At 41.0% G+C, this 25,186-nt stretch overlaps 1 protein-coding gene across 3 annotated transcripts in view; it reads right to left on the reverse strand.

The window, feature by feature from the left end:
* The window catches only part of LOC124783583 (PAS domain-containing serine/threonine-protein kinase), a 222,850-nt gene that overhangs the window by 62,169 nt on the left and 135,495 nt on the right, over window positions 1-25,186 (reverse strand). For all 3 annotated transcript variants that reach the window (XM_047254035.1, XM_047254034.1, XM_047254033.1), the window contains exons 9-11: window positions 21,698-21,835; window positions 21,487-21,603; window positions 13,428-13,789 (exon numbers count right to left, since the gene is read on the reverse strand). In XM_047254035.1, the coding sequence (XP_047109991.1) occupies window positions 13,428-13,789; window positions 21,487-21,603; window positions 21,698-21,835 (617 nt within the window). The remainder of the gene's footprint in view (window positions 1-13,427; window positions 13,790-21,486; window positions 21,604-21,697; window positions 21,836-25,186) is intronic.

Raw genomic sequence — 25,186 nt, forward strand, 5'->3', positions numbered from 1 at the left:
GTGCACCATAAGTAGATGTCGCCTGACGTGAAGTGACGGTTCACCAGCCTCTGCAAAGAGGCTTGATATAGGGCCTGTTCTGAATGCCCTGGAGGCCAAACGAATCCCTTCATGATGCACTCAAAATTGAGCCGAGATTGCAAAAATGACAGTCTGCTCCCCATCTACAGTGGCTAAGACATTAAGACATTGTAAAATACTTAAAGCATTAAGTGACTGCGTTTCAGATTCTTAAGATGTGGTAACCATGTAAGCTTAAAGTTAAATCTGAGCTCCAGAAACTTCACTGTGTCTTTAAAAGTAAGGACAGTGTCCCTCATCCTCAACTCGCGAAAGTTTTAAATTGTGCGGTTGCAGCTGCCATCAGATTGCCACATTGTGTACCATGATTCATCACTCCACACACAGTTTTTCCACTGTTCAATTGTCCAGTGTTTACACTCCCAGCCAGGTGTCGTTTGGCAATTACCAGCGTGATGTGTGGCTTATGAGCAGCCACTCAACCACGAAATCCACCTTTTCTCACCTCCCACCTAACTGTCATAGTATTTGCAGTGGATCCTGATGCAGTTTGGAGTTACTGTGTGATGGTCATAATAGATGTCTGCCTATTACACATTATGACCCCCTTCAACTGTTGGCAGTCTCTGTCAGTCAACAGGTGAGGTCGGCAGGTACACTTTTGTGCTGTACATGTCCCTTCACATTTCCACTTCACTATCACATCCAAAACAGTGGACCTAGGGATGTTTAGGAGTGTGGAAATCTCAAGCACAGACGTATGACATAAATGACACCCAATCACCTGACCACATTCGAAGTCTGTAAGTTCTGTGAAGTGCCCCATTCCGCGCTCTCACAATGTCTAATAACTACTGAAGTTGCTGATACGGAGTATCTGGCAGTAGGTGGCAGCAAATGCACCTAATATGAAAAATGCTTGTTTTTGGGTTGTCCGGATACTTTTGATCACATAGTACTGCCAAAGTTGTCTGTGCACTGTTATACAGTTCTACTGTTATACAGTTATTAAATTTAATAGTTTTCAACAGTGTTTTGTCCTGTTTATGATGAAATAATGATTTAATAAACTTTTGGAAACGTTCGTTCACTGTGTTTTTTAGAGTTTTCTGTGTGTAGAAGTCTTTAGTAAATTTGGTGAGGTAGTTTTCGGCTTACATTTCTTATTGTTTCTAGGGAAATATTTCAGTAAAAATTTTATTCACTGTTTTAATTTCACTGAGTGTTCCAGTGGCCACTTGAATTTTTGGTTTTAGCTAATAAATTTTGTGAAGTTTTGTTGGTATCAGTATTAGTTTAGTAGTATTAATGAAGTCATTGGTTTCTTAGTAGAGAGAGAATTTAGAGACTGCTACTGTTAGTTCTATAAATAGACATTTTGTTTTTTCAGTAATTGTAAAATTTTACCACGAGTGAGAAGTGTTGGCTCTGTCATATGTTTGTGAGTAATGGGTTATGGTGTGGGATTTGCTCAAAGTATTTTCATTTGGGGGGGGGGGGGGGGGGGGCAATGGGGAAGCCAGGTGTCATTCTAGTGAGATACTCTTGTGGAAATGCAGACATAAGTTGATAGAAGAGCGTACGATCTGTGCCCTTCAGATGCAGTTACAATACGCGAAGGAGGAGCTAGATAGGTGGAGGAGGGTCAAGGTCCTGGGGAATGGGAACTGGCAGTTGGCAAGAAGGCAGCTAAGAGGAGGATGTATTCAGACAGTTGTACTTTGCGTATATGCAATACATTTGACCAGCTGTCAAGAGTTGAGTGGAGAGGAGCTTTTGTAGCTGTAGGTGTAGGAAACATGCAGCAGTCCTTAGAAATTAGGAGACAAGTCAGTTGCGAAGTGTAACAGAAAGAAGAAGGTTCTGCTACTAGGGAGTTCGCATGGTAGAGGTGTTGGCCAGCAGTTACAGGAAGTGTTGGGGAGTGAGTACCAGGTCACTAGCATTGTGCAGGGTTGGCACTGGTGGTGACAGCATACGGGAGTTATGTAGGAATTTTACGAAGGAGGATCACTTAGTGATAGCAGGTGGAGCAGGGAATAGGCTTGATAGGGACGGAGAATATGATATAGGTGGTGACATGGGAAAGATAGCTATTCAAACTGGTGGCATTAAATGTGCATTTCGTGCAACTGTTTCAGTGTCATAATTGGCCTTATCTTAATGCAGCTGTTAGGCATGTTAACGTGGGGCTGGAAGCACACTGATGGCAGAGGGCATGAGTCACATTGCAGTGGTGCCAGCTGAGTCTATCAGTAGATCAGGTTTCGCTAGGCATGGCCTGCACCTCAATAGGCGTGTGAAGGGAAGGCTGTCAAAGCTTACAGATGGCAGTATGGTGGGTTGTGGTGGGACCACTCGTGGACAAATTCCTGTAGTAGTTGGTGTTAGAGCTGCACCTTCTTTAGAACAAAGTCAGCTGATAGGTATACCTGCTTAAAGGAAGTCCCTCTAACTACGGAATCACCTTCGGAGGACGTCATGTTTCCAAGTAGAGAAGGGTTAGCTTATTTCATCAAAATATAAGAGGTATCAAAGATTTAAGTTAGTGAACTGCTTGTAGATGTTGACTCCCAAATTATTGGTATATCGGAGCACCACTTAAATAATTTGACAATTCAGATGCTTCTTTTCCCAGGATACAGATTGGCTGGCTGTTTTTTAAGGAGTTTCTTGCAGAGTGTATGTAAAAATACTGTATTCCGTTTGAGTCTGTAGACGTATCACAGCACTGCACTGAACAGATATCTGTATGCTGAGGAGGGGCAGTTGAATTTAGTGAGACTTAGCTTGTAATTGTTGTTGTTTATAGGCCCCCTACCTCTGACTTCAGAGCATTTCTGCTGAAGCTACACAGGGTTCTTGATTCACTTTACAGGTAGTACCAGAAACTAGTTATATGTGGTGACTTCATGTACTTGAACAGGTGTCACATATAATTACAAACTATGTAGGAAAGCTAATCCAACGGTAATAGAGAGTTTCTCAAACCTTGTCAAGGAACAAGAGTGGCAGTATATTTTTAGTGCCGGTAACATAGATGACAAATATAATGCTTTCCTTCACACAATTCTCATGCTATTTGAGTGCTGCTTTCCATTAGAACATTCTGAATGGAGTACTAGCAGTAAAAGGCAGCCTGGGTGGCTGACTAGTGGGATAAAGATATTATGTAGTACAAAGCAGCAATTATATCAAAATGTTAGAAGTAGTCACAATCAAGCTACAGTAGCCCATTACAAACAGTATTGTAAGGTGCTTAAAAATGTTAAAAGGAAGGCAAAGAGTATGCAGTTGCAAACAGAATAGCTAATTCACACAATAAAATTAAAACCATATGGTCAGTTTTGAAGGATGTGTCTGGTCAGCAGCATAAGGCTGACGATAGGAAGTCTGTTTGTAGTAAAAATATTTCTGTTACTGATATATCAGATATACGTACAGTATTTAACAGTCATTTTCTGAGCATTGCTGGTGAACTAAATAAAAATTTAGTTTCTACACGGAATCCTATAACTCCCTCGGCCAATGCCTTTCCAAGATTGATATCTAAAATACTCCTCTGTGATATAGACAATGGGGAGATTGAGTCAATAATTAAATTACTGAAGGCTAAGGACTCTCGTGGATACGATGGAGTGCCTAGCAGAATATTAAAGTACCAAGCAGCACATGTTAGCCCTATACTTAGCCATATTCGTAATTTTTCCTTTAGCAATAGTCTGTTTCCTGAACAATTAAAGTACTCAGTAGTAAAGCCGCTTCATAAAAAGGGAGAAAGGGGTAATGCAGACACTTTTAGACCTACTTCTATGCCATCAGTGTTTGCTGAAGTTATTGAAACGGCTGTGATGTAAGGATAATTAATCAGTTTGTATCACATAATTTGCTATCAAATGTACAGTTCGGCTTTAGAAGTGGTTTAACAACTGAAAATTCTACATTCTCTTTTCCCTGTGAGGTACTGGATGGATCAAGCGAAAGGTTTCGAATGCCAGGTATATTTTTTGATTTAACTAAGGCGTTTCACTGTATTGATCACAAAATATTGCTCCAGAAGATGGCCCATTATGGAATACGGGGAGTAGCTCAAAATTGGTTCACCTCTTACTTCAATAAGACAGAAAAAGGTCATTATTCATAGTGTTGAGAATGGCTGTAATGTGATGTGGGGTCAGAGTGGGGTACAGTCAAATGGGAGGTGCCCCAGGGATCAGTCTTGGGGCCACTCCTGTTCCTTATTTATATAAATGATATGACATTACTGGTAACCCTAAAATATTTCTGCTTGCTGATGACACTAGCTTGGTAGTAAAGGATGTTATGTGCAACACTGGCTCGTTTTCAAATAGTGCTGCTCATGACATAAGTTCATGACTTGTAGGAAATAAACTAACGCTAAAACACAATAAGACTCACGTTTTACTGTTTTTAGCACACAATTCTGCAAAACCCAACATTTTAATTTCACAGAATTGGCATATTATTAGTGAAACTGAACAGTTCAAATTTCTAGGGTTCAGAGACTTAATGCTGCCATTTTTACTATTCGAATGGTATCTGAAGTACGTGATCGTTTGACACAAAAATCAGTCTACTTTGCTTATTTTCATTCGCTTATGTCGTATGGTATTATATTCTGGGGTAACTCTTTCCATTCTGAAAGGATATTTTGGCTCAGAAACGGGCGGTTCGGACAATAACTAGTGAAAGTTCGCGAACCTCATCGATCCCTGTTCACTAGTCTGGGTATTTTGACATTGGCTTCTCGCACCCACTCACTCTTTACAGTCGTTCCTTGTTAACAATATCAGCTTATTCCCAAATGTAATGAACTTTTACTCAGTTAATACTCAGCAGGAATCCAACCTGCATCTGGATCAGGCTTACTTAACCCTTGAGCAGAAAGGTATGCAATATACTGCTGTATCCATTTCCAATAAGCTAGCAGAAGAATTCAAAAATCTTAGCAGCAATCCACACGCTATCAAATCAGTACTGAAGAGTTTCCTCACGGATCACTCCTTCTATTCCGTTGAGGATTCTTATGTTATATTGTTGATTGATTTTACTTAAACGTATGGCTTGACTTTCTTTGGGTTCATAAATATTTTATTTTTATCTGTTATTACTTTTACGTTGTAATTATGTGCTGGTACGTTCCACGACCTCTGAGATTGCTCCTCAGTTTGGTCCTACGGAACTTGATGTGTAAATAAAATACAATAATAAACTTCTTGGTGTAAAACTTAAAGCCATTCTTCTGCACCCATTCATCCAAATGTTGAAGAGTTAGTTGCAACAGACGTGTTGTTGTGAGGCTTGAAGAAGAGCAAAACACAAAGAAATCATCCACAAATAAGGAACACTGGACAGAACTTTGCACTATGGATGTAATGCTATTAATAGCTACGGCAAAGACAGTCACACCTTAAATGCTACATTGAGGTACACCGTTCTCCTGCTTAAAGTGATCAGATAGGACGTACCCGACTCCGTATCTAAAATACTGTGGCGAGAGGAAGGACTGGATAAAAATGGGAAGACAACCACAAAAACACCATTCGTGAAGCGGCTCCAGTACGAGCTGCCTCCAAGTAGTATCACATGCCTTCTCAGTGTCAAAAAGTACACCTAAAAGGTGATTCCAGTTTAGGATAGCCTGTTGTATAGCTGCCTCCAGGAAAGCAAGGTTATCAGAGGTGAAGCGATACTTCCTGAACCCACACTGAAAGTGATTAAGGAGTAGTCTGGATTCTAAGACCCAGACAAGGTGGCGGTTGACCATCTGCTCCAAGGTTTTCCCCATGCAGCTAGTGAGGACAACGCTGTGGTAACTACTTGGGCACATACGATCTTTTCCAGGTTTTAAAGGAGGAATTAAAGTTGCCTCACGCCACGAGTCAGGAAAGTGGCCTGACGTCCAAACGTCATTAAAAAGGAGGATATCTTTGTTTCACCTTGTGAAGTGCTGCAGCATACCGTAGTGGATTCTGTTGTGACCAAGAGATGTGTTACGAGCTGCAGACAATGCAGAATCCAGCTCCCATGTGGAAAATGGACAGTTGTGATCTTCATCAGAGGTGGACCAGGAGTCCAAACTACACCTCTCTCCAACCACTCTACGGCACTGGAAACCTAGATCCTGACTGGCTATTACAGTAACTGTGGCAAAATATGCCACCATAGTCTGGGCAATGTCTTGCAGATTGGTTTGGAGAGTACCTTTCCCGATTTCAGCAGCCATGGGGCACTTGGCTCTTCTCCCAGAAATTCTCCTGATGGTCTCCCAGGTCTCCCACACAACAGAATTTTCAGTGAAACAATTAATGGCATTCAGGAACTGTTGCCGTGACACTTCTTGCTCTCTCTTCAGTAACGCTTCGCCCTCGCCACCTGAAAGGCTGCAAGAGTCTCTGGAGTTGGCCGATACTTGAACCTACCCTGAGCCACATGCCTAGTCCTAATTGCAGAGTGGCATTCGCCACTCCACCAAGGGACAGGTTGCATTGTCTGTTTTCTCACGGACTGTGGAATGGATGCTGCACAAAGTTCAAACGAGGCCAACTGGCTGTAAACCATCCACTTGGCTCAACCGAGCACCCATCGCGGTGGTTTCCTTTCGGGTTCCACCCCATCTGGCAGGTGAATCCAGATCAGGAAGTGATCACTCCTGTGCAAGTCATTGACCACTTCTTACTGAGTAGTGTGAGCAAGAGCTGGAGAGCAAAGTGAGAGATCAATGGCAGAGAACGATCCATTGCTGTGTAGGAGTGAGTGCTTTGTCCTGCATTTAGCAAGTATGCACATGATGACAAGAAAAGCCTCTTAATTTCTCTACCCATGAGGCAGGTAGTTGCAGAGCCCCAAAGAACATTGTGTGCATTAAAATCATCACAGAGGATGAAGGTGCAGGGGAGCTGTATAATGTCGGTTAGGGCCTCTTTACCAAGTGCATCATGTGGGGGCAAGTAAAGGAAACAAATCATCAATGGATGATGCACGTGCACTGACATGGGAACTACTTCTAAAGTAGTTGTAAGGGAGAGAGGCAAGGAGTGATGGTTGGTACTGACAAAAATACCTATCCCTCCTCTAGCTATCTCTCCACTCAGGTTGTCCTTTTTGTGGAGTGCATAGGCTCGTAGCTCAGAGGTGAGCGATTGATGGAAATGAGTCTCTTGGAGACACAGACACAGTGCTCTACCCTGAGATAGTAGACGAAGTTCCTCCACATGTGTCCTGAACCCCTACAAGTTCCACTGTAGGATGGGAGCCATTTCGTCAATGTGGTTTTGATTTACCCCTATGTTTGCACCACAGAGGTGAAACACTTTTAGAGCGAGGGGAGTAGAGGGGCTGCCTGGATCCAAGGCATCTAACTCCACGCTGTCCTCCTCATCAGTCAGACATGAAAGAATGACGGCCGATGGTGCTCGGGATAGCTTTTGACCCGAACGTCATGAACCTTTCCCTGTACCCTGTCCCTTCGAGGATGAGGGGGAAGGGAGGTGGTGAGATGCACTCTGCTTGTTGTGTGCCTTCTTGACATTCACTACAGCACTGTTGCTGGTCTTTTCTGTGGCGTGTGCTTGGGTTGCTTTATCCTTAGTCATTTTGTCTTGGCACGTACACATGCTGGTGGTGTATCATTGTACACTGGACAACATCTGCGTCGAGGCGTCGACCTTAGGAGCAGGTTTCTGCGCAGTGGATGCATAAAAAGTGGTAAAGACAGGAGGTTTCGTCGTCTTATATTCCTTTTTGGCTTCAGCATAGGGGATCCGCTTGGTGACATTTAGTGCCTAAATTTTTCGTTCCTCTGCAAAAACAGGGCAGTCTCGGCTCCAGACTGGGTAGCTCCCAGAGGAGTTAACACAGACTGCTCGAGATGGACAGTCAATCCCAGCTTCATGGGCTGCCTTTCCACTTTTTCCACAGATCGCTTCATCCCCGCAACTCAGCATTGTGTGACCAAGGTGCTGGCATTTGTAGCACTGCATAGGATTAGGTACGTAAGGCCTAACCCTAAGTTGGAGGAAACTTGCCATGATGTGATCAGGAGAATTAAAGGTCACAATGATGGTGGCAGTCTTCTCAATTTCTCCATTGTTCCTATGCACCCTTTGATCTACATCCACTATCCCTTGTAATGCTCATTCCTGTTTAAGTTCGGCTATGTCGATATCCATAATGTCTGAGCAGCTAGGGAAACAAGGGTCCACTCTGACAGAGCCCCCTTTGCCTCAGTAAGCCTTACCTGAGGAGCGGCAGGTTCTGTGTAGATTGCCTGCCAATGACTGTTCCACCTCAACAGCCATGCATCTCATCAGCGGTCAAGCTGCGGTACCCATTCCCTGTGACACCATTCCACTGCTGCGCTGTACAGTGGTCGTTGAAGCATGCCCAGAGCTTACAGTAACAGGAGACTGGCAGTGCTTACCAGTCCCCAGCTCGGGAACCTCAGGGTTGTCAAGCCCATACTCACCAAACGAATGAAGAGCACAGCAGGAAATGTGAGAGGTCAAAGTTCTTGCAAGGATGCAATTTTGTTTCTTGGAGGCAGAAAACAAGGGGACGCTGATCTTCCAAGAGCAGCCACAATTCCTCCTTATGGGATTCTTTCTTTTCTTTCCTTTGCTTGTGCAGTTTTTCCTGCGGATATGCAGGGTTGGCATGGTTAATCGGATGTGGCAATGTTAGTTGAAGGGGAGGCCGGATGCCCTTCCTGCCGCCACCCTGTACCCCCCGGGAAGAAATTAGTGTACCCTAACTGCTACTAGTGTAATCCATGGAATAGTGCGAAAGTGTTCAGATGTCTGCGAGCCGTTTAACTGAGGTGTAACGTGGGGACCAGCCCGGTATTTACCTAGGGGGATGTGGAAAACTGCCCAAAAACCACATCCAGGCTGGCCGGCACACCGCCGGGCAGATTCGATCCGGGGCCAGCGCGCCTACCCAAATCCAGGAAGCAGCGCGTTAGCGTGCTTGGCTAACCTGGCGGGTAATTCCTCCGTATGGGATGTAATGCCGCAAACATTCCATTAGAGAAGAGTAATAATCTGGAAAGGGGAAGAGGGAACAAATGAAGGCACTTGGCAGCTGCTGAGTGTCAGCCTTCAAGGACTCACTGCTATAGGGTGCAAAGGTTTGAGAATCCTGTTCCACGACATTGACAGAGGGGTCAGTATTCTCTCTGGATCAGCCTGGAAATTTATGGGCAGGAAACAGTAGATGGTGTGCACCGACAAAATAGAGGTCGGCCAGGTGAGGGTATCACGTGGTGACACTGTTTAATAGGATCTCTGAGTTAGGGAAGGAGAGGGCCATTTGTTGTTGATTTCTTAAAGCCGTTGTGGTTGCAGATGAAGACTCAGATATTTGTTGGCTGGAGAGGCATAACAAGTCTTTGTGGGAGTGTTCCTTTTGTCCTTTCTGGCCTCCCAGTTCTGAAGCAGTTGATGCCAGGAGGAAATGGACAGAGAAAGCAGAAAGGAGGAAATGGACAGGGAGAGAGGACAGAAGGAAGTTGAGAGAGAGGGGAGAAGACGATAGACATAGAGAGAGAGAGCGAATGAGGAGATGGAGAGATAAGGGGAAACAAAGATGGAAAGAAAAAGGTGGGATGAGATGATCCACAGTGAGAGGGGAAGGAGGGGAAAGGCAGGAAGCGACAGAGAGAGGGGAAAGGCAGGAGGTGATGGGAAGAGCGGCGAGGAGGACATGGACAGAGAAACGGGGAGAAGAGATTAGGACATACATCCAGTTTCCGTGTGTGTTAGAAATGTGTATGCATTCTCTTTTCTTTCTTTTCCATTTAACCAGATTGAGCCCCAATAACACGTGGCTAGTGTCAGTTAACTTGGAAATAAAACCAATCAAAACATTAAAAAAAAATTAACTCTGACCTGCCATTCCGTAGTTAATGTACGTATTAATGAACACTTATGGTCTTTAAGAAAAGATCAAAGCCTGAAGATAAATGGCAAAGAAAATAAGGAAGCTTACATGTTTCTTATATTAAGATACATTAGATTAAGATCAGGTTTTAGTTCCTTGGGAGTTAATCACAGACAGATTTTAATTGAACATTTATGTTTAAGACAAAGAGATATGAGTAAGAAAGACACTAAATATTTACGAAAAGAAAATGAGGAAAGTAATTTCATGATATTTCAGCAATATATCTATACTGAAATTGACTGTTCTCAGCTGAACAATATCTCTGACTCATGATTGAAATCTATCTTTGTTATTTTAATTTGTAAGTAACAAAAGATAGATCTACTGATCATATTTCGAAACAAGAGACAGAAGTTAATACTCATTTGAGATTTGGTTCAGTATTTCATCATGGAAAAAGGGATAAGAAGTATATAATTACTATTTATGAACTTTTAGGTTGACAAGAGCAGAGAGACTAGTTGCTCAGAAGCAAATCTACCTTCAGAAGATATTTGGCTCAGTGTGTGTGTGTGTGTGTGTGTGTGTGTGTGTGTGTGGTGGGGGGGGGGGGGGGGAGTAAAGGGAGGAATGGGGTAAAAATTTTATTAGTAGGCCGAAGGTGGTTCAGATGCATTTACACTAGTTAACCAGATATTTGAGCAGGATAGAGTATACTGGACGGCTGTACCACACCAATGTTGGACTGAATACTATTACCACCACCACAACCGCTGCACCCTACTACTCTAGTAATACTACATCATCATGTACAGCACATGTTTAACTATGAGTACCTATGTGAACGGATAGATTGTTACATGCATAAAGATGACAAACAGGCACAACAAAAAGACTTATACAGTGAGCTCTCAGCCAAAGTCTTTGATGTGTGCACATCAACCTAGAGGTCATCGATCCCCCCTGGCGTACAGTTTGCCTATATAGCACACACCGAAGACGAGGCACGGAAAGAGAGAGTGAACACAGAGCCACTAGGCAGCATGAGTCGTGCCTGCACTGTGTTTGGAAGCACGCTGGGCAGCAGTAAAAGCTGGCAACGTGTAGAACTGAGACAGACTCAAGAGTCCCGTCAACCAATGAACATCAGAATCACCAACATAAAAAGCTGTGCAATTATTGCAGCAGAGCTGGTGAATTACACAGCTGCTCTCTAATGCCACGATAAGCCTATGTCAGGGCTGGAATAGAAAGTGCTGGGTGGTGGATTGGGCAGATCTTGCCTCTGAGTCTTCCACAGGAACATGATCCCAAATCCACAGCAGTCATGGGTACCCATGAGGCAACCTTCTATGTCAACCTGTTTATGGGCCACCCACAGGAAACCTTCCTACACTCCCAAAAGGCCAAACCCATAGTCTGGTACAGGTCCACTGATATATTAATGATCTGGACTCAGGGCCACAACACTCCTCTTTTTCTTGCAATGTCAACACCTTTTTTCCTATCTGCTTCACCTGATCCTCCTGAACCCAGCATGGAACTTACCACCACCTCTCTGAGGGTGCCACCCACACTTCTGTCCTCATTAAACCCACTAACCACCAATAGTGCCTCCATTTCAGAAGTTACCCTCCTTTCCACATAAAAAAATTCCTCCAATATTGCCTAGCCGCCGCAGGACAGCTTATCTGCAGTGACAGAAGATCCTGTACATAGTATTCTGAAGGTCTCATAGAGCTCTTCACAAACAGGCGCTGTTCTCCAGATGTAGTCCACAAACCGCTTTCCTGTGCCATGCTCCACATATTCCAAATATTCCCACCACTGCCAAGAATAAGCTACAAAGGAGTGCCTCTTTGGTCACCCAATACCACCCCGGACTGGAACAATTGAACCATATCCTTTGTCAGGGCTTTGATTATCTATCATCATGCTCTGAAAAAGGACATCCTATCCAAGATCCTTCCCACCCCTCCTAAAGTGGTGTTCCATTGCCCAGACAACATCCACAACATCCTAGCCCATCCCTATGCCACTCCCCGTCCTGGATCATGTTCCTGTCGAAGACCAGGTGCAGGACCTGCCTAATCCACCCATCCAGTACTTCCTATTCCACTTCTGTCACAGGCTTACCCATCCCATCAGGGACTGAGCCACCAATGAAAACAGTCATGTCATGTCACGTCAGCTCTGCTGCAACAACTGCACAGATTTTAATATTAGCCTGAGTACCAACCAGATGTCCACCAGGATGAATGGCCACAGCCAAATCGGCCAAGAGCAAAACAGACCACAAGCTGCACAACATGCAGCTTAACATAACCCACTTGATTTCAATGGCTACTTTACAACCTGGACCATCCGGATCCTCCCTTTTACCACCAGACTCTCTGAATTGTGCAGATGGGAGTTATCCCTACAAAACGTTCTCATCTCCTGATAGTATCCCATCTCAAACTTATGGCAACCTACTGTCCCCACACCTCCCATCAACAGTTTCTGCCCCCCTGTCCTGACACCTCCTCCCAGTTCACATCACCTTTCACTGAAAAGGCTCCGGTCTTTTTGCTTTCTCTGCTCCTCTCCTTTTCCCTTCTCTGGTTCCTCTCTTCCTCCCTCCCCTACAGCCTCCTGACGCTGCACCTGGCAGACTTGTCCCACTGCCACCTAGTCCCTGCACATTCTGCCAGGCAGCACTGACTCCTCTCCCCTACTACAAGTACCCTGCCATCCAGATTGCTGCTTTCGTTCATGTGCGTAAGGTGTGTGTGGTGTGTGTGTGTGTGTGTGTGTGTGTGTGTGTGTGTGTGTGTGTGTGTGTGTGTGTGTGTGTGTGCGCGCGCGCGCGCGTGCACGCATGTTTTCTTTTCTGAAGGTGGTTTTGTAGAAAGCTCAATGAGTAACAGTCTTTTCCTTGTGCCTATCTGTAACTCAATGATTTGTCGTTACAGGGATTAGCAACCTATCCTTTTCATAATATAGTTCATATTCCAATGTGAACTTCCCACTGTTTGAGCTCTAAATGGCTTATAAATGAAAAATTTTGGTCATACCACTTCTTTTGTATTGGTACTGACAGCAACAACAGTGTAGTTTTACCTGCAGGGGACAAACAAGATGTAATGGGATAAAATGTCTTATTTTATACGTGGGCAGTAAGCAATCCACTTCACACGTATGACGTGGTAGTTCAGAGAATAAAGTAGTATTAGCTTTCTAGCATTAAATACTTTTGTCTTGAGAGAAGATTAAACGACCTTGTCCCATTTTCTAGATAAGGACTTCTGAGAGCTACTATAACATAATCACAACTCATGCTTTGAAAATCAGTTTTAAGACATTTTGTGAAAGAAACATTGACCACTATACACAAAAGCCATACAATAATCTCTTACAAATCTGCCCATATTTAAAATGTTATCAAGCAACAATGTCACAGAAAATGATAAGCACAATATAATCACAATACCAAACAAAGCTTAAAAATATTAATTACTTACCCACATATGTCATTCACTAGTCCCAAATTAAGCCTATTCAAGGAATCTATGACTTCTGGCATATCAGTGCTACTGTTGCCATTGATAATGTCTTTGTTTTCATTAATTGAAAAAATATTATCACAGCTTGCAAGATTTTTTAATTCTAGCTTCTCCCTATTGCTGCAGTCTTTAGAACAGACAGCGGAACAATCTGATTCATAAACTGCACTGCTACTGCATGATCTATCTGGATCCACATTTTCAACAGCAGAATCATAGTTGCTGTTGTCATCATCACCATCTTTCGCACCATCCAGATGTTGCAAAGGGCCTGGATATTCCAAATCTTCACAAAAATTTGGAATGATGTTAGTTATTTTCTGTGAAAAATGAAATACCTAAATTAAACAAACAACAATTAATATTTGAAACATTTTAAAAAATAATGAGTACTATGGGGAAAATAGAACAGCTCACAAAAGGTATTAAGTCAGCTTTTTCAATACTATCATAAAATTTTATATAATAACGAAAATCCTCCATAGAATGCTAACAACTATACCACTACAGTACACATGAAGCACTGAGCAGCAGACAAACTATTTTTGTTCCAGTCACATTTAGAGCACAGCAATGACCACACTTCCAAGTTAACAAATTAATTGTTCACTTTCATACAGGGATAAATTCCTGTATGCCGGAAATGAAGTCTGGTATGTTTTGTGCACTTATACCTCTGAATTGTTGAGCAGGGAATATTACTTTGTAGAGAACATTTGAAGAAACGTTTTCAGTTGAGATTGTCAATTTTTCCCCAGTTGCAATACATACAGGGTTATTACATATGATTGAAGTGATTTCACAGCTCTACGATAACTTTATTATTTGAGATATTTTCACAATGCTTTGCACACACATACAAAAACTCAAAAAGTTTTTTTAGGCATTCACAAATGTTCGATATGTGCCCCTTTAGTGATTCGGCAGACATCAAGCCGATAATCAAGTTCCTCCCACACTCGGCGCAGCATGTCCCCATCAATGAGTTCGAAAGCATCGTTGATGTGAGCTCGCAGTTCTGGCATGTTTCTTGGTAGAGGAGGTTTAAACACTGAATCTTTCACATAACCCCACAGAAAGAAATCGCATGGGGTTAAGTCGGGAGAGCGTTGAGGCCATGACATGAATTGCTGATCATGATCTCCACCACGACCGATCCATCGGTTTTCCAATCTCCTGTTTAAGAAATGCCGAACGTCATGATGGAAGTGTGGTGGAGCACCATCCTGTTGAAAGATGAAGTCGGCGCTGTCGGTCTCCAGTTGTGGCATGAGCCAATTTTCCAGCATGTCCAGATACACGTGTCTTGTAACGTTTTTTTCGCAGAAGAAAAAGGAGCCGTAAACTTTAAACCGTGAGATTGCACAAAACACGTTAACTTTTGGTGAATTGCGAATTTGCTGCTCGAATGCGTGAGGATTCTCTACCGCCCAGATTCGCACATTGTGTCTGTTCACTTCACCATCAAGAAAAAATGTTGCTTCATCACTGAAAACAAGTTTCACACTGAACGCATCCTCTTCCATGAGCTGTTGCAACCGCGCCAAAAATTCAAAGCGTTTGACTTTGTCATCGGGTGTCAGGGCTTGTAGCAATTGTAAACGGTAAGGCTTCTGCTTTAGCCTTTTCCATAAGATTTTCCAAACCGTCGGCTGTGGTATGTTTAGCTCCCTGCTTGCTTTATTCGTCGACTTCCGCGGGCTACGCGTGAAACTTGCCCGCACGCGTTCAACCGTTTCTTCGCTCACTGCAGGCCGACCCGTTGATTTCCCCTTACAGAGGCATCCAGAAGCTTTAAACTGCGCATACCATCGCCGAATGGAGTTAGCAGTTGGTGGATCTTTGTTGAACTTCGTCCTGAAGTGTCGTTGCACTGTTATGACTGACTGATGTGAGTGCATTTCAAGCACGACATACGCTTTCTCGGCTCCTGTCGCCATTTTGTCTCACTGCGCTCTCGAGCGCTCTGGCGGCAGAAACCTGAAGTGCGGCTTCAGCCGAACAAAACTTTATGAGTTTTTCTACGTATCTGTAGTGTGTCGTGACCATATATCAATGAATGGAGCTACAGTGAATTTATGAAATCGCTTCAATCATTTGTAATAGCCCTGTACTTACCATTTACTGCTTCAATCTGTTGATATCTCTCTAGCAGCATGCCTTTTTTTCCAGTTTCCAATAAATTTTAATTTGGTCATAATGCAGTTGTTTCTAACTTCTGAGCACATTGTTCGAGTTCTCTCTTTGTTTTATCTGAGATGGGAATCTAACACTACCCTTCAAAAATGTATCTCCATTCAGAATTTCGTATTCTTTGATCATCTCTTTCAGACATGTTCTGATTTCTTGGAGCTATTTGCTCTAGGGAAATTCTCACAGCTAACATCTTCAAGAATTCTTTTTCATATACCCCTGCCCCCTCGCATTCAAATCAGATAGCCATTTAACTTCATTGTGATAAGATTTTTTTTTTTTGTTACATTTAGCTGTTTTATTTTCCTCCAGATATATTTGTTACTCCAATTCCTGTGTTCATCACTGTGTTTTACTGACCACAGTATTTTTCTTAGGATTTTTCCTCTCTTTCTTTACCCTGTTTTCTACTACTTAGTCTTAGTGAAATCCAGGCATTTGGCTGCGTACATAGGTTCAGGTTTTACTGCAGTAATATAATACTGTAAATTAAGAGGAGAGAGTTCTTTTATCATTCACATATTTAGTTAACTGGTAGGGCATTTACATCATCTTTGCTCTGAGTTTACTAGCCTCCCAGTCACAGCTGTTTTTCTGTGGTAACTCACTAAGATGCTTTAAACCTACTGAGTCAATTTTTCAGTAATCTGTTCTCAAGAAATATGGAGCTTGTTTTTATATTTGCCATATATTTAATTTTTGCATAATATTTTTGAACGACTCTTTCCTGCCATTACTGTATTTTCAAAATGTTAATTTTTCTTGTTGCCGCTGCTGTGTCTCCAGACAGTATTGCAACACTGAGGGCAAAAACTAAACAGCGACTTCAGTTAGTTTGTTGATCACAGACCAATTGCATCTGGTCATCTTCCCGTTCTCAAATCACCTTTCCAAGAATACAATTGAACAGGATAATGGATTACACCAGCTTTTGTCTTTGTTCACACATTCAATACTTCTGATACCCATCCAAAAAGTTAACTTTAGATTTTGCGTTTACTTGTGTTTGTTGAATTATGTATGTTGTTTTACCATCCACACCAAACTCTTCCAATACTTGAAATAGAGATGTTCTATTAACAGAGTCACATGCCTTCTTGAGGACTACAAATATACTGACACAGAGCATGCATCTTGGTGCTCTGTCATATATATATATATCTAAAAACACAGATGATGTGACTTACCGAACGAAAGTGCTGGCAGGTCGATAGATACACAAACAAACACAAACATACACATGTTTGTGTATCTATGGACCTGCCAGCACTTTCGTTCGGTAAGTCACATCATCTGTGATTTTAGATACATTTTTCCCACGTGGAATGTTTCCCTCTATTAAGATGATGTGACTTACCAAACGAAAGCGCTGGCACGTCGATAGACACACAAACAAACACAAACATACACACAAACAAACAAACATACACACAAAATTCAAGCTTTCGCAACAAACTGTTGCCTCATCAGGAAAGAGGGAAGGAGAGGGAAAGACGAAACGTCTGCACATCCTTTCGTCTTTCCCTCTCCTTCCCTCTTTCCTGATGAAGCAACCGTTGGTTACGAAAGCTTGAATTGTGTGTGTGTGTGTGTGTGTGTGTGTGTGTGTGTGTGTGTGTGTGTGTCAACCTGCCAGCACTTTCGTTTGGTAAGTCACATCATCTCTGTTTTTATATATATATAGACACACACACACACACACACACACACACACACACACACACACACACATTAATCCTTGTTCCACAGAGAATGAATTCGACATTTTGTAATGATGTGGAACGTGTCACTGTAACACGAGTTTCCTTTACACAATTTTTTTAAATTTATTTTTACAGTTACTATTTCATATCTAAAAAGTCATCTATTGAGCACACGGAGTGGTCATTCAGAAATTCTTTTAATTCGCTTTTAAATGTTGGTTGGCTATCAGACTTTTAATGCAATTTGGCAAATGAGTATAGATTTTTGTGGCAGCATAAGTCACCCATTTCTGAGCCAAAGTGAGATTTAATCCAGAATAGTGAAAACAATCTTTTCTTCTAGGATGATTATGTTAAGACTCAGGATACACTCCATACCTGACCACCTCTTTCGAAATCATTTTTGATACAGCTCGATCTTGTCATCTACCTGCCTCTCTAGTCTATTACGTAGCACTTTAGAAAGGACCTTGGATGCAACTGGTAACACTAACACAATTCCTCTCAGAAGTCAGCATAGGTTTATCTTCTTTCTTATGTCAAGGATGAAAGGATGAATTAATACACACTTCCAATGGTCTGGAATTTCTTCTGTTAACCATAATGTTTGCATTATTCATTTTAATGTTTGCAGTCAATTTCCATCTGACAGTTTCAAATTATTCTATGACAATTCCTTCTTCACCTGTTGCTTCGTTGTATTTTATATCTCAAATGGTTTCAGAACATTTGTTCTGATTTAGTGGCTTTTATTCTGGAAGCTTCACCCCATTAAGAAGTTGAGGTGATAAGCCTCTCTCTCTCTCTCTCTCTCTCTCTCTCTCTCTCTCTCTCTCTCTCTCTCTGTCTGTCTGTCTGTCTGTCTGTCCCTTCAGCAACACACTTTTCACAGCAGCAGTGGTTTGAGGTATCAGTTCCAGAATTCAAATCAGCAGATTACGAGATTAGGTCGAAGCTACAAATGGAATTTCATTTATATTTTCTTCTTTCTGTGCTCCTGTCTTGGATTAGTTTTGCAACAACAAAACCAGCTACACATTTTAAATCGCAGTAAATGCGTAGTTTTTACAGGTGGCAAATTTTTCATCAATAGTTCTTATTATAGTAATGGCACTAGAAGACTAATGTTCAAATAAATTACGAGAATGCAGCAACATAATATCATAGACAGCCACCAATATTTCATGAAGTGAACACCCTATCATCTTCAAGGTACCAATAAAATGAGAAATCTCTGTAGGTGGGCTGAATTCAAATGCTCTACTAAGCTGCACTAATTTTCACTACCACGAGGCCAAACAATGAAAGTATCATCTACATAACCAAGAAAGGCATGCAGGACTCAATGCCGCCAATTTCAATCTACATTTCCTGAAATCTTTCATAAAAACATTAGCAACAATAGGTAACAAATGGCTTTCCACTGCAACTCTGTCAGTCCACTTATCGAACTGAACATTGAAAAAAATTTAAGTGGATGTCAATACATGTTTGAAAGGTTAGCTAATTGAAACACCAAACCTAACTACCCATGAGGAAACTGATGGAGGAACATGAGTGAAGAGAGTCTACATAAAAACTTACTAGAACATCAGATTCAGTCAAATGTAATCTCTCTAATCAGTGTATGAAATCAGCTGAATACCTGCGATGTGCACATTGGCCTAATAGTGGGTCGAGTAGCAAAATTTGACTTCCAGGATTTAGTAGGGGATGTGTTACAAAAACCCTTCTTGGGCTTGCCACCAGATAAAACAGTGCAAATCCCACAATATTCCATTAAAACAACTTATTGAGGCAATGGTTATTACTATTTTCACTGCCGCAAAATGCAGCTGGTGATACTCACCTGGCAGCAAAACTTATTGTGACCAGACACTGCCACAAGATATTTATGTTGTGTCTGGCAGCATTGAACACAACAATCACCACTGCCTGAATATGGCAAATATCTGTTTTGATGAAATATTGTGAGATTTGCGCAACGCAATCTGGTGGTAAACCCAAGAAGTGTATTTGTGAGTAGTAACTTGTTTTGATACACAATACGATGCGAATGCTGACAAATAGACTTCAGACGAATTCCATCTCTATAAATTTTCAGAAGGCATATAATCTGTGAGGAACAAGCCTGTTGATAATATTTGACAATAAGAAAATTTTCTTCAGAAAGGTCTTTGCCTTACTCTAATCCTTTTTGTCGGGTCAGCACCGAGTGTGCAGTTTGCTGGATCACATGGTTTTCTCATGCTCATTTCATGAAGAAATGGCATTAGTTCATTTTTATTACATGAGTTGGGCATGTCTTTGCTGTAGACCATAACACATGAGTAGTAGTAGTACCTACAAAGATTAAAATTAGAGATAGATATAAGCCACATGCACGATAGCATTAGAATAATTAAAATAATGTTGAAAAACTGCTGATATGTACAATCATCTTGTCACTCGCTATAAGCTCTGCAGAAACACAATTAGGGCACATAGGCCTTGTTTTTTATATTGATTGTGGGTCAACTTTTTTCTTTGAGATGAAAGGAAATTTGTTTTCAAATCTTAGGTCAGCTCTTGCCCTTTTATCTGGCCCCATGTTTCTTTTGCAGTATTTTTCGTAAACTTGAGGTTATGTTGTTCTCTTGCTAGGACAGAAAAGTACCGTAATTTAATCTGACAAGGTTCTTTCTTAAATTCATTGTTTGAAAAATACAGGGTTGTCTTACATTCGCAGAATAAACTGTTGTTCCCAAGGTCAATGTTTGTAGGTGCTAAAATAGCGTAATGTAAAGGCCATCTTACACTTACAGATGAAATTTCATGACTTGAGTTCCTGCTCAGATTTAATTTGAAGAATTTAGAAGTGTCGGGGCGGGGGGGATGCTAGAAATGCAAGTAGGGGAGTGCTGAGTGAGCAGCAAATTTCATTGTGCTGCCAGTCATGGAAATTTATACCATGCAGCTTGCTTTTTATGGACATCTTATGTTTAAAATGCCATTTGTTTGAATTCAATTGTAGGTGAAAGTGACATGATTTTAAAATTGCACGAATACTGAATAGCAGTGTATGTTTCTAGAGGAGACTAATGCCAACAACAGTATTTTCACACAGAACACTTTAAACAAGGCACAACAACAACAGCACTACAGCTGTTACTGTTCTACAGCACTATTGATTTCCCAGTGTTACCCTGAAGTGGTACAGTTTCTTATGATTCAGCTGTAAGGAGCCAGAGAGGACATAATTTTGTTATTGTTCAGTTTGCTTATACACTGTCAGAACTGTAAATTTTAGCAACTGATAATGTATGCAAATCAAAACTGTGACTGTTGAGATACAAGGATCTAGAAGTTCGCAGTTTACAAATACAATAAGACACTAACACTAAGTTAATGGTGATTCATGAAGCAGAGAGCATGAAACAACTGTGCAGCGAGAAGTAAGTTTGACACAGAAGTTACTGTTCGTAGTCTGCATGAGATGACACACAAATCAAAAAACACCAGCCCTACTGGCCAAGCTTTCAGGGGACTGAAGCAAGGAAGATTTCATGAATTTGAGCAACAAGTTGCTCAGTATGAGCATGAGATAAGCAATGAAGGCGACTTCCTGCAGCATTTAAGGAAAAACAACTTACATAGCAGTGTCATATAAACAGTCTAAGAAAATAGCACATCTGTTTGCTAGACACATACACAAACATCGTACTACTTCCCAATGGCATAACATCACAACTTCACGTAATGGAAATTGTTGCAAGTAGGCCTTTTAAGGCTCACCTGCATGGTTGTTAAAAATAGTAGTGCCATACCCTACTCACTTAGATAGTAAGCAAAAAAAGAAACTGAAAATAAAAATTAATGTAAATCACTTCTTTCTGTTTATTTTGTTTCTACTTGTATTACCAAAATTTGGACGATCACCAAATGCCGTAAGTTTTTTTGTCAGATACTTTATATCTAAAAAAGTAAATAAGTTTGTAATTTAGATTAGTCATATTACACTAAAAATAAAATAAAACTTTATTGAAGGGCCTCTCCTGCCCCCCCCCCCCCCCAAAAAAAAAGAAGAAGAAAAGGTGAGGGATCGTCCTACAGTTATGTAAATTGAACCGAAGAAATTTTACCTGTCCAATTAGCTCAGACTGTGGGTACCCGAACATCATGTGAGTAAAATGATGGTTACAGCTTTCCACTACCCCATCTTCTGCCAATACAACTAAGCCACTCATATTTGCAAACACCTGAAAACAAAGTTACACACAAATAAATCATTCCAATAAATTATGTTATTTCCAATGTTATACATCTCAGTAGACTCCTTTCAATCCAACATACCCATATAGTGAGTTTATAACATTTCCTGATCCCACTGTCTGCCTCTCCATCTCCTTTCGCTTCTTCTGATATGCGAATACATACAGGGAATGTCGCTCCTTCTCTGGTACGTCCTGTGGCTTTCTGCTTCTTTACATCCTAAGGGTAAAAGAAATCCTCAAATATATTCTAACTGTTGGTAAAATAAATAAGTTTGTAACAGACTTTATTTAATTTTACATGTTGAAAGAAGGGGCTCCATTTGCAATGCAAATAATGCGTTTGAATATTGATCTAGCAATGTATTCATTTACCAATAGCAGACTTTTCTCTTCTTTCGTTAACTTCTTTCTGTCACACCACCTGCTCCCTTTCAGAAAATGTTACTGAAGTTCTATCTGGTCATATATTCTCCCGTTTACAAATTTTCTCTTTTTAGTTACCCATAGAGGTCTGATTACAGATTTTCTTTTCTTTTTTGGCGGGGTGGGAGTTGGGGGAAGCAGAATACTAAGTAGTTTCAGTTAGCACCATAATGTCAGAAGATTACAACAAAATTAAAAAAATGTTGTGAGAATACTTTTTCCTTAAAATTAATTTATTTAAAACATTACTTGCTAATGAACAACTATGAAGAAAATACAGAGACAAATCAAATCAATACACTGTTTGAACACCTCGACTCCAAAACATAAGACAGCTCATTTATGTTCTAATTTGCCATGCAGAAGTGCTTCACAATGCAGGCTTTGCAACCACAAAAACTCTCAAAAGTTGTTGAAACCTTTTAAACATTATTGTATAGCAAACCAGCAACAGTTTGAAAAACAGTATGAGATGACAACCAAAGACTGCTTTGAAACTATTAATCTATTACTATTATTATTGTTTGTTTCAGATCTGGAATGATAGCATAATGTCTTCTACATGTAGAAAGTATGAGAGAAAGAAAGGGGAAAAAACTTATTGAAACAGTACATCTAATGCAAGAACCGGTTATTGTGGTACTCTTCTTGGGTTAGCAGGCAGATCTAAAAATCTACTTGACACAATAGTTCAGTGGTCCAGCTGCCTGCCATCTTCAGAAGAGATGCTGTTGCTAAGCCATACTAAACTAATGCAAACATGTAAAGAGATGGCTCAAAAAATATTTCAAGTCTTGGGCACTGAAGATAGCAACTTTAAAACGAATCTGTTTTTGGATTACACTAATGACATGTTCATGATCTGGCCATACATATCAGATGTTCCAACTCTTGACAGGAACATTTTAATTGCCTTAACCTCAGCATCAAATTAATGATCAAACTAAAAAAGTGATGGAAAGCTCCCAATTTTTGATGTAATGGTCAACAGAAGTGATCAGCTGCCGTCCACTGTACAAATGCGATGGAAACTTTATACGACATTGGAACGAAGCTCATATATCCTCTTTGATACCAAAACCTTAACACAGTCTGTGTTTGAGCAGATTGTGTATTTCAAAAAACAGACCTGCTGAATCTTAGAGTTTTGATCATCACTGGAGGCATCTGAAGATTAATTTAGATCAGTTGCTGGGAACATATGTTCAAGAATTGGGAGAACTAAGAACAACAGATTCGATATCAAGAATTTGCCTTGGGCACTGGCCAAAATTTTGGGCTTACGAAGGATAGAACATACAAAATACCTTGTCACTGAGGGAAATGTTATATAAAAACAGATTTGGCTACAGAAGTTATGATAACCTTCCACAACAGTAACTTATTCTTTCCAGCCTTTACTACTGGGTGGTGTTATACAGAGTAAAACGATATAAGGTTCCAAAAAAATCCTGTTAGTAGAACACAAGTAATTGATTTAAAACATCTAGTAACTTGTTTGTCGACTTCCTATGGTTGTCCCATGGAGGAAAAATGGAAGGAAGAAGAAAGTTCATCTTGGGTAAATGTTTTTGGAAAATTAGACACTGGAGAGCTCACACGGATTACACACTACTTGTGGAAACATAATGCACAGTAGACCGGGAGAATTCATTGAATAGTATCAAAACACAAAACACTACGGGGTGTCTGCTCCACCCCTCCCCTCCCGTGTCCGGCCATTCGGATTTAGGTTTTCCGTGATTCCCCTAAATCGCTCCAGGCAAATGCCGGGATGGTTCCTTTGAAAGGGCACGGCCGACTTCCTTCCCTAATCCGATGAGACCGATGACCTCGCTGTTTGGTCTCTTCCCCCCAAAACAACAACAACCACCCCTCCCGAAACACAGGTACACTTACGTCAGCAATCGGTTTGTGTTACTTACTGCTGCACGTACTGAGCACGAGTCACAAACACAGGCAACTTTGGCTGACAATGCGTAGAACATACATAGGAAGCTGAGAAACAAATTCTGGGGCACATCCATGAAGATCCTACTCAGAGAACTAGAAGCATCGTCCGCCAAATGAGTATATCACACACTGTAATTCATTGCTCTTTGAAACAGGAGATTTCCCTCTGGGACAAGAATTCTCAAGAGAGGTCTTTGTTGGGAAGTGCACAGCATGATTTTGTGTAATTGCTCGTCACAGATTAAGCACGTTTCACTTGCAACAGGATAACTAAATTCCATAACCGCACCAAGTAGTAGCAACACATTTTCAGTGCCACTTTTCTGTGAACGTATGGGCAGATTTAATTGACGTATTACGTTATTGGGCCTTAAGTTTTACCTGCTCGATTGACTGGCAACAATTACCGAACGTTTCTAGAAGAGACATTGAAACCATATTTACTGGAAAATATTCCATTAGCAATAAGTCATAATGTGACTACTCCACCCCTCATTGGCCACAGAATACGAAGGTTTTTGAATAGACAATTTCCAGGGCGATGGATAGGAAATTTTGGTTCAAGTTGACGGTCAGTGTGCAGTCCTGCTTTAAATCCACTGGATTTTTACTTTTGAGGTCATACGAAGGAACTGATTTACACTCAGCAAATATATAATGTGGACAACTTACGCTGGGGATTTTCGATGCTGCCAGTATCATGAACGCAAATATGCATGTATGTGACTAAGTGCCATGAAACTGGTTTTGCTGTAATGAAGCATTTGTCGAATCAAATGGCAGCATTTTGAACACTTATTGTAGTACTGGTGTAACACAAAACAAAGTAATTTGGGTTTCATTTTCATTACGGTACTGTTGTAGAAAAGGAAAATAATTGAAATTTAATTTTTGTTACGGTATTGTCGTAAAAACAGAAAACAGCTGATTGTAATTAATGTTCAAAAAATTACATGGCAATTGGTTGATTTTGCACTAAGAGAAACACATTTTATTTTATATTAGCTTTTCTTTACAACCAATGACCTCCATTACTGTGATGATGTAGTAGAGAAAACATCTGATTGCACTTAACTGATTATTTATGTAAAACAAATTACACGTTCTTGACAACCCAATGACTGTTTAATTTGCTTGTGTCGGTAGTACATAGCCACTGTGCTGCATCATTGTACACATCCAATATTTACAC

Source organism: Schistocerca piceifrons, chromosome 1 (genome assembly GCF_021461385.2).
Source record: "Schistocerca piceifrons isolate TAMUIC-IGC-003096 chromosome 1, iqSchPice1.1, whole genome shotgun sequence".
NCBI classification, from domain to species: Eukaryota; Metazoa; Arthropoda; class Insecta; order Orthoptera; family Acrididae; genus Schistocerca; species Schistocerca piceifrons.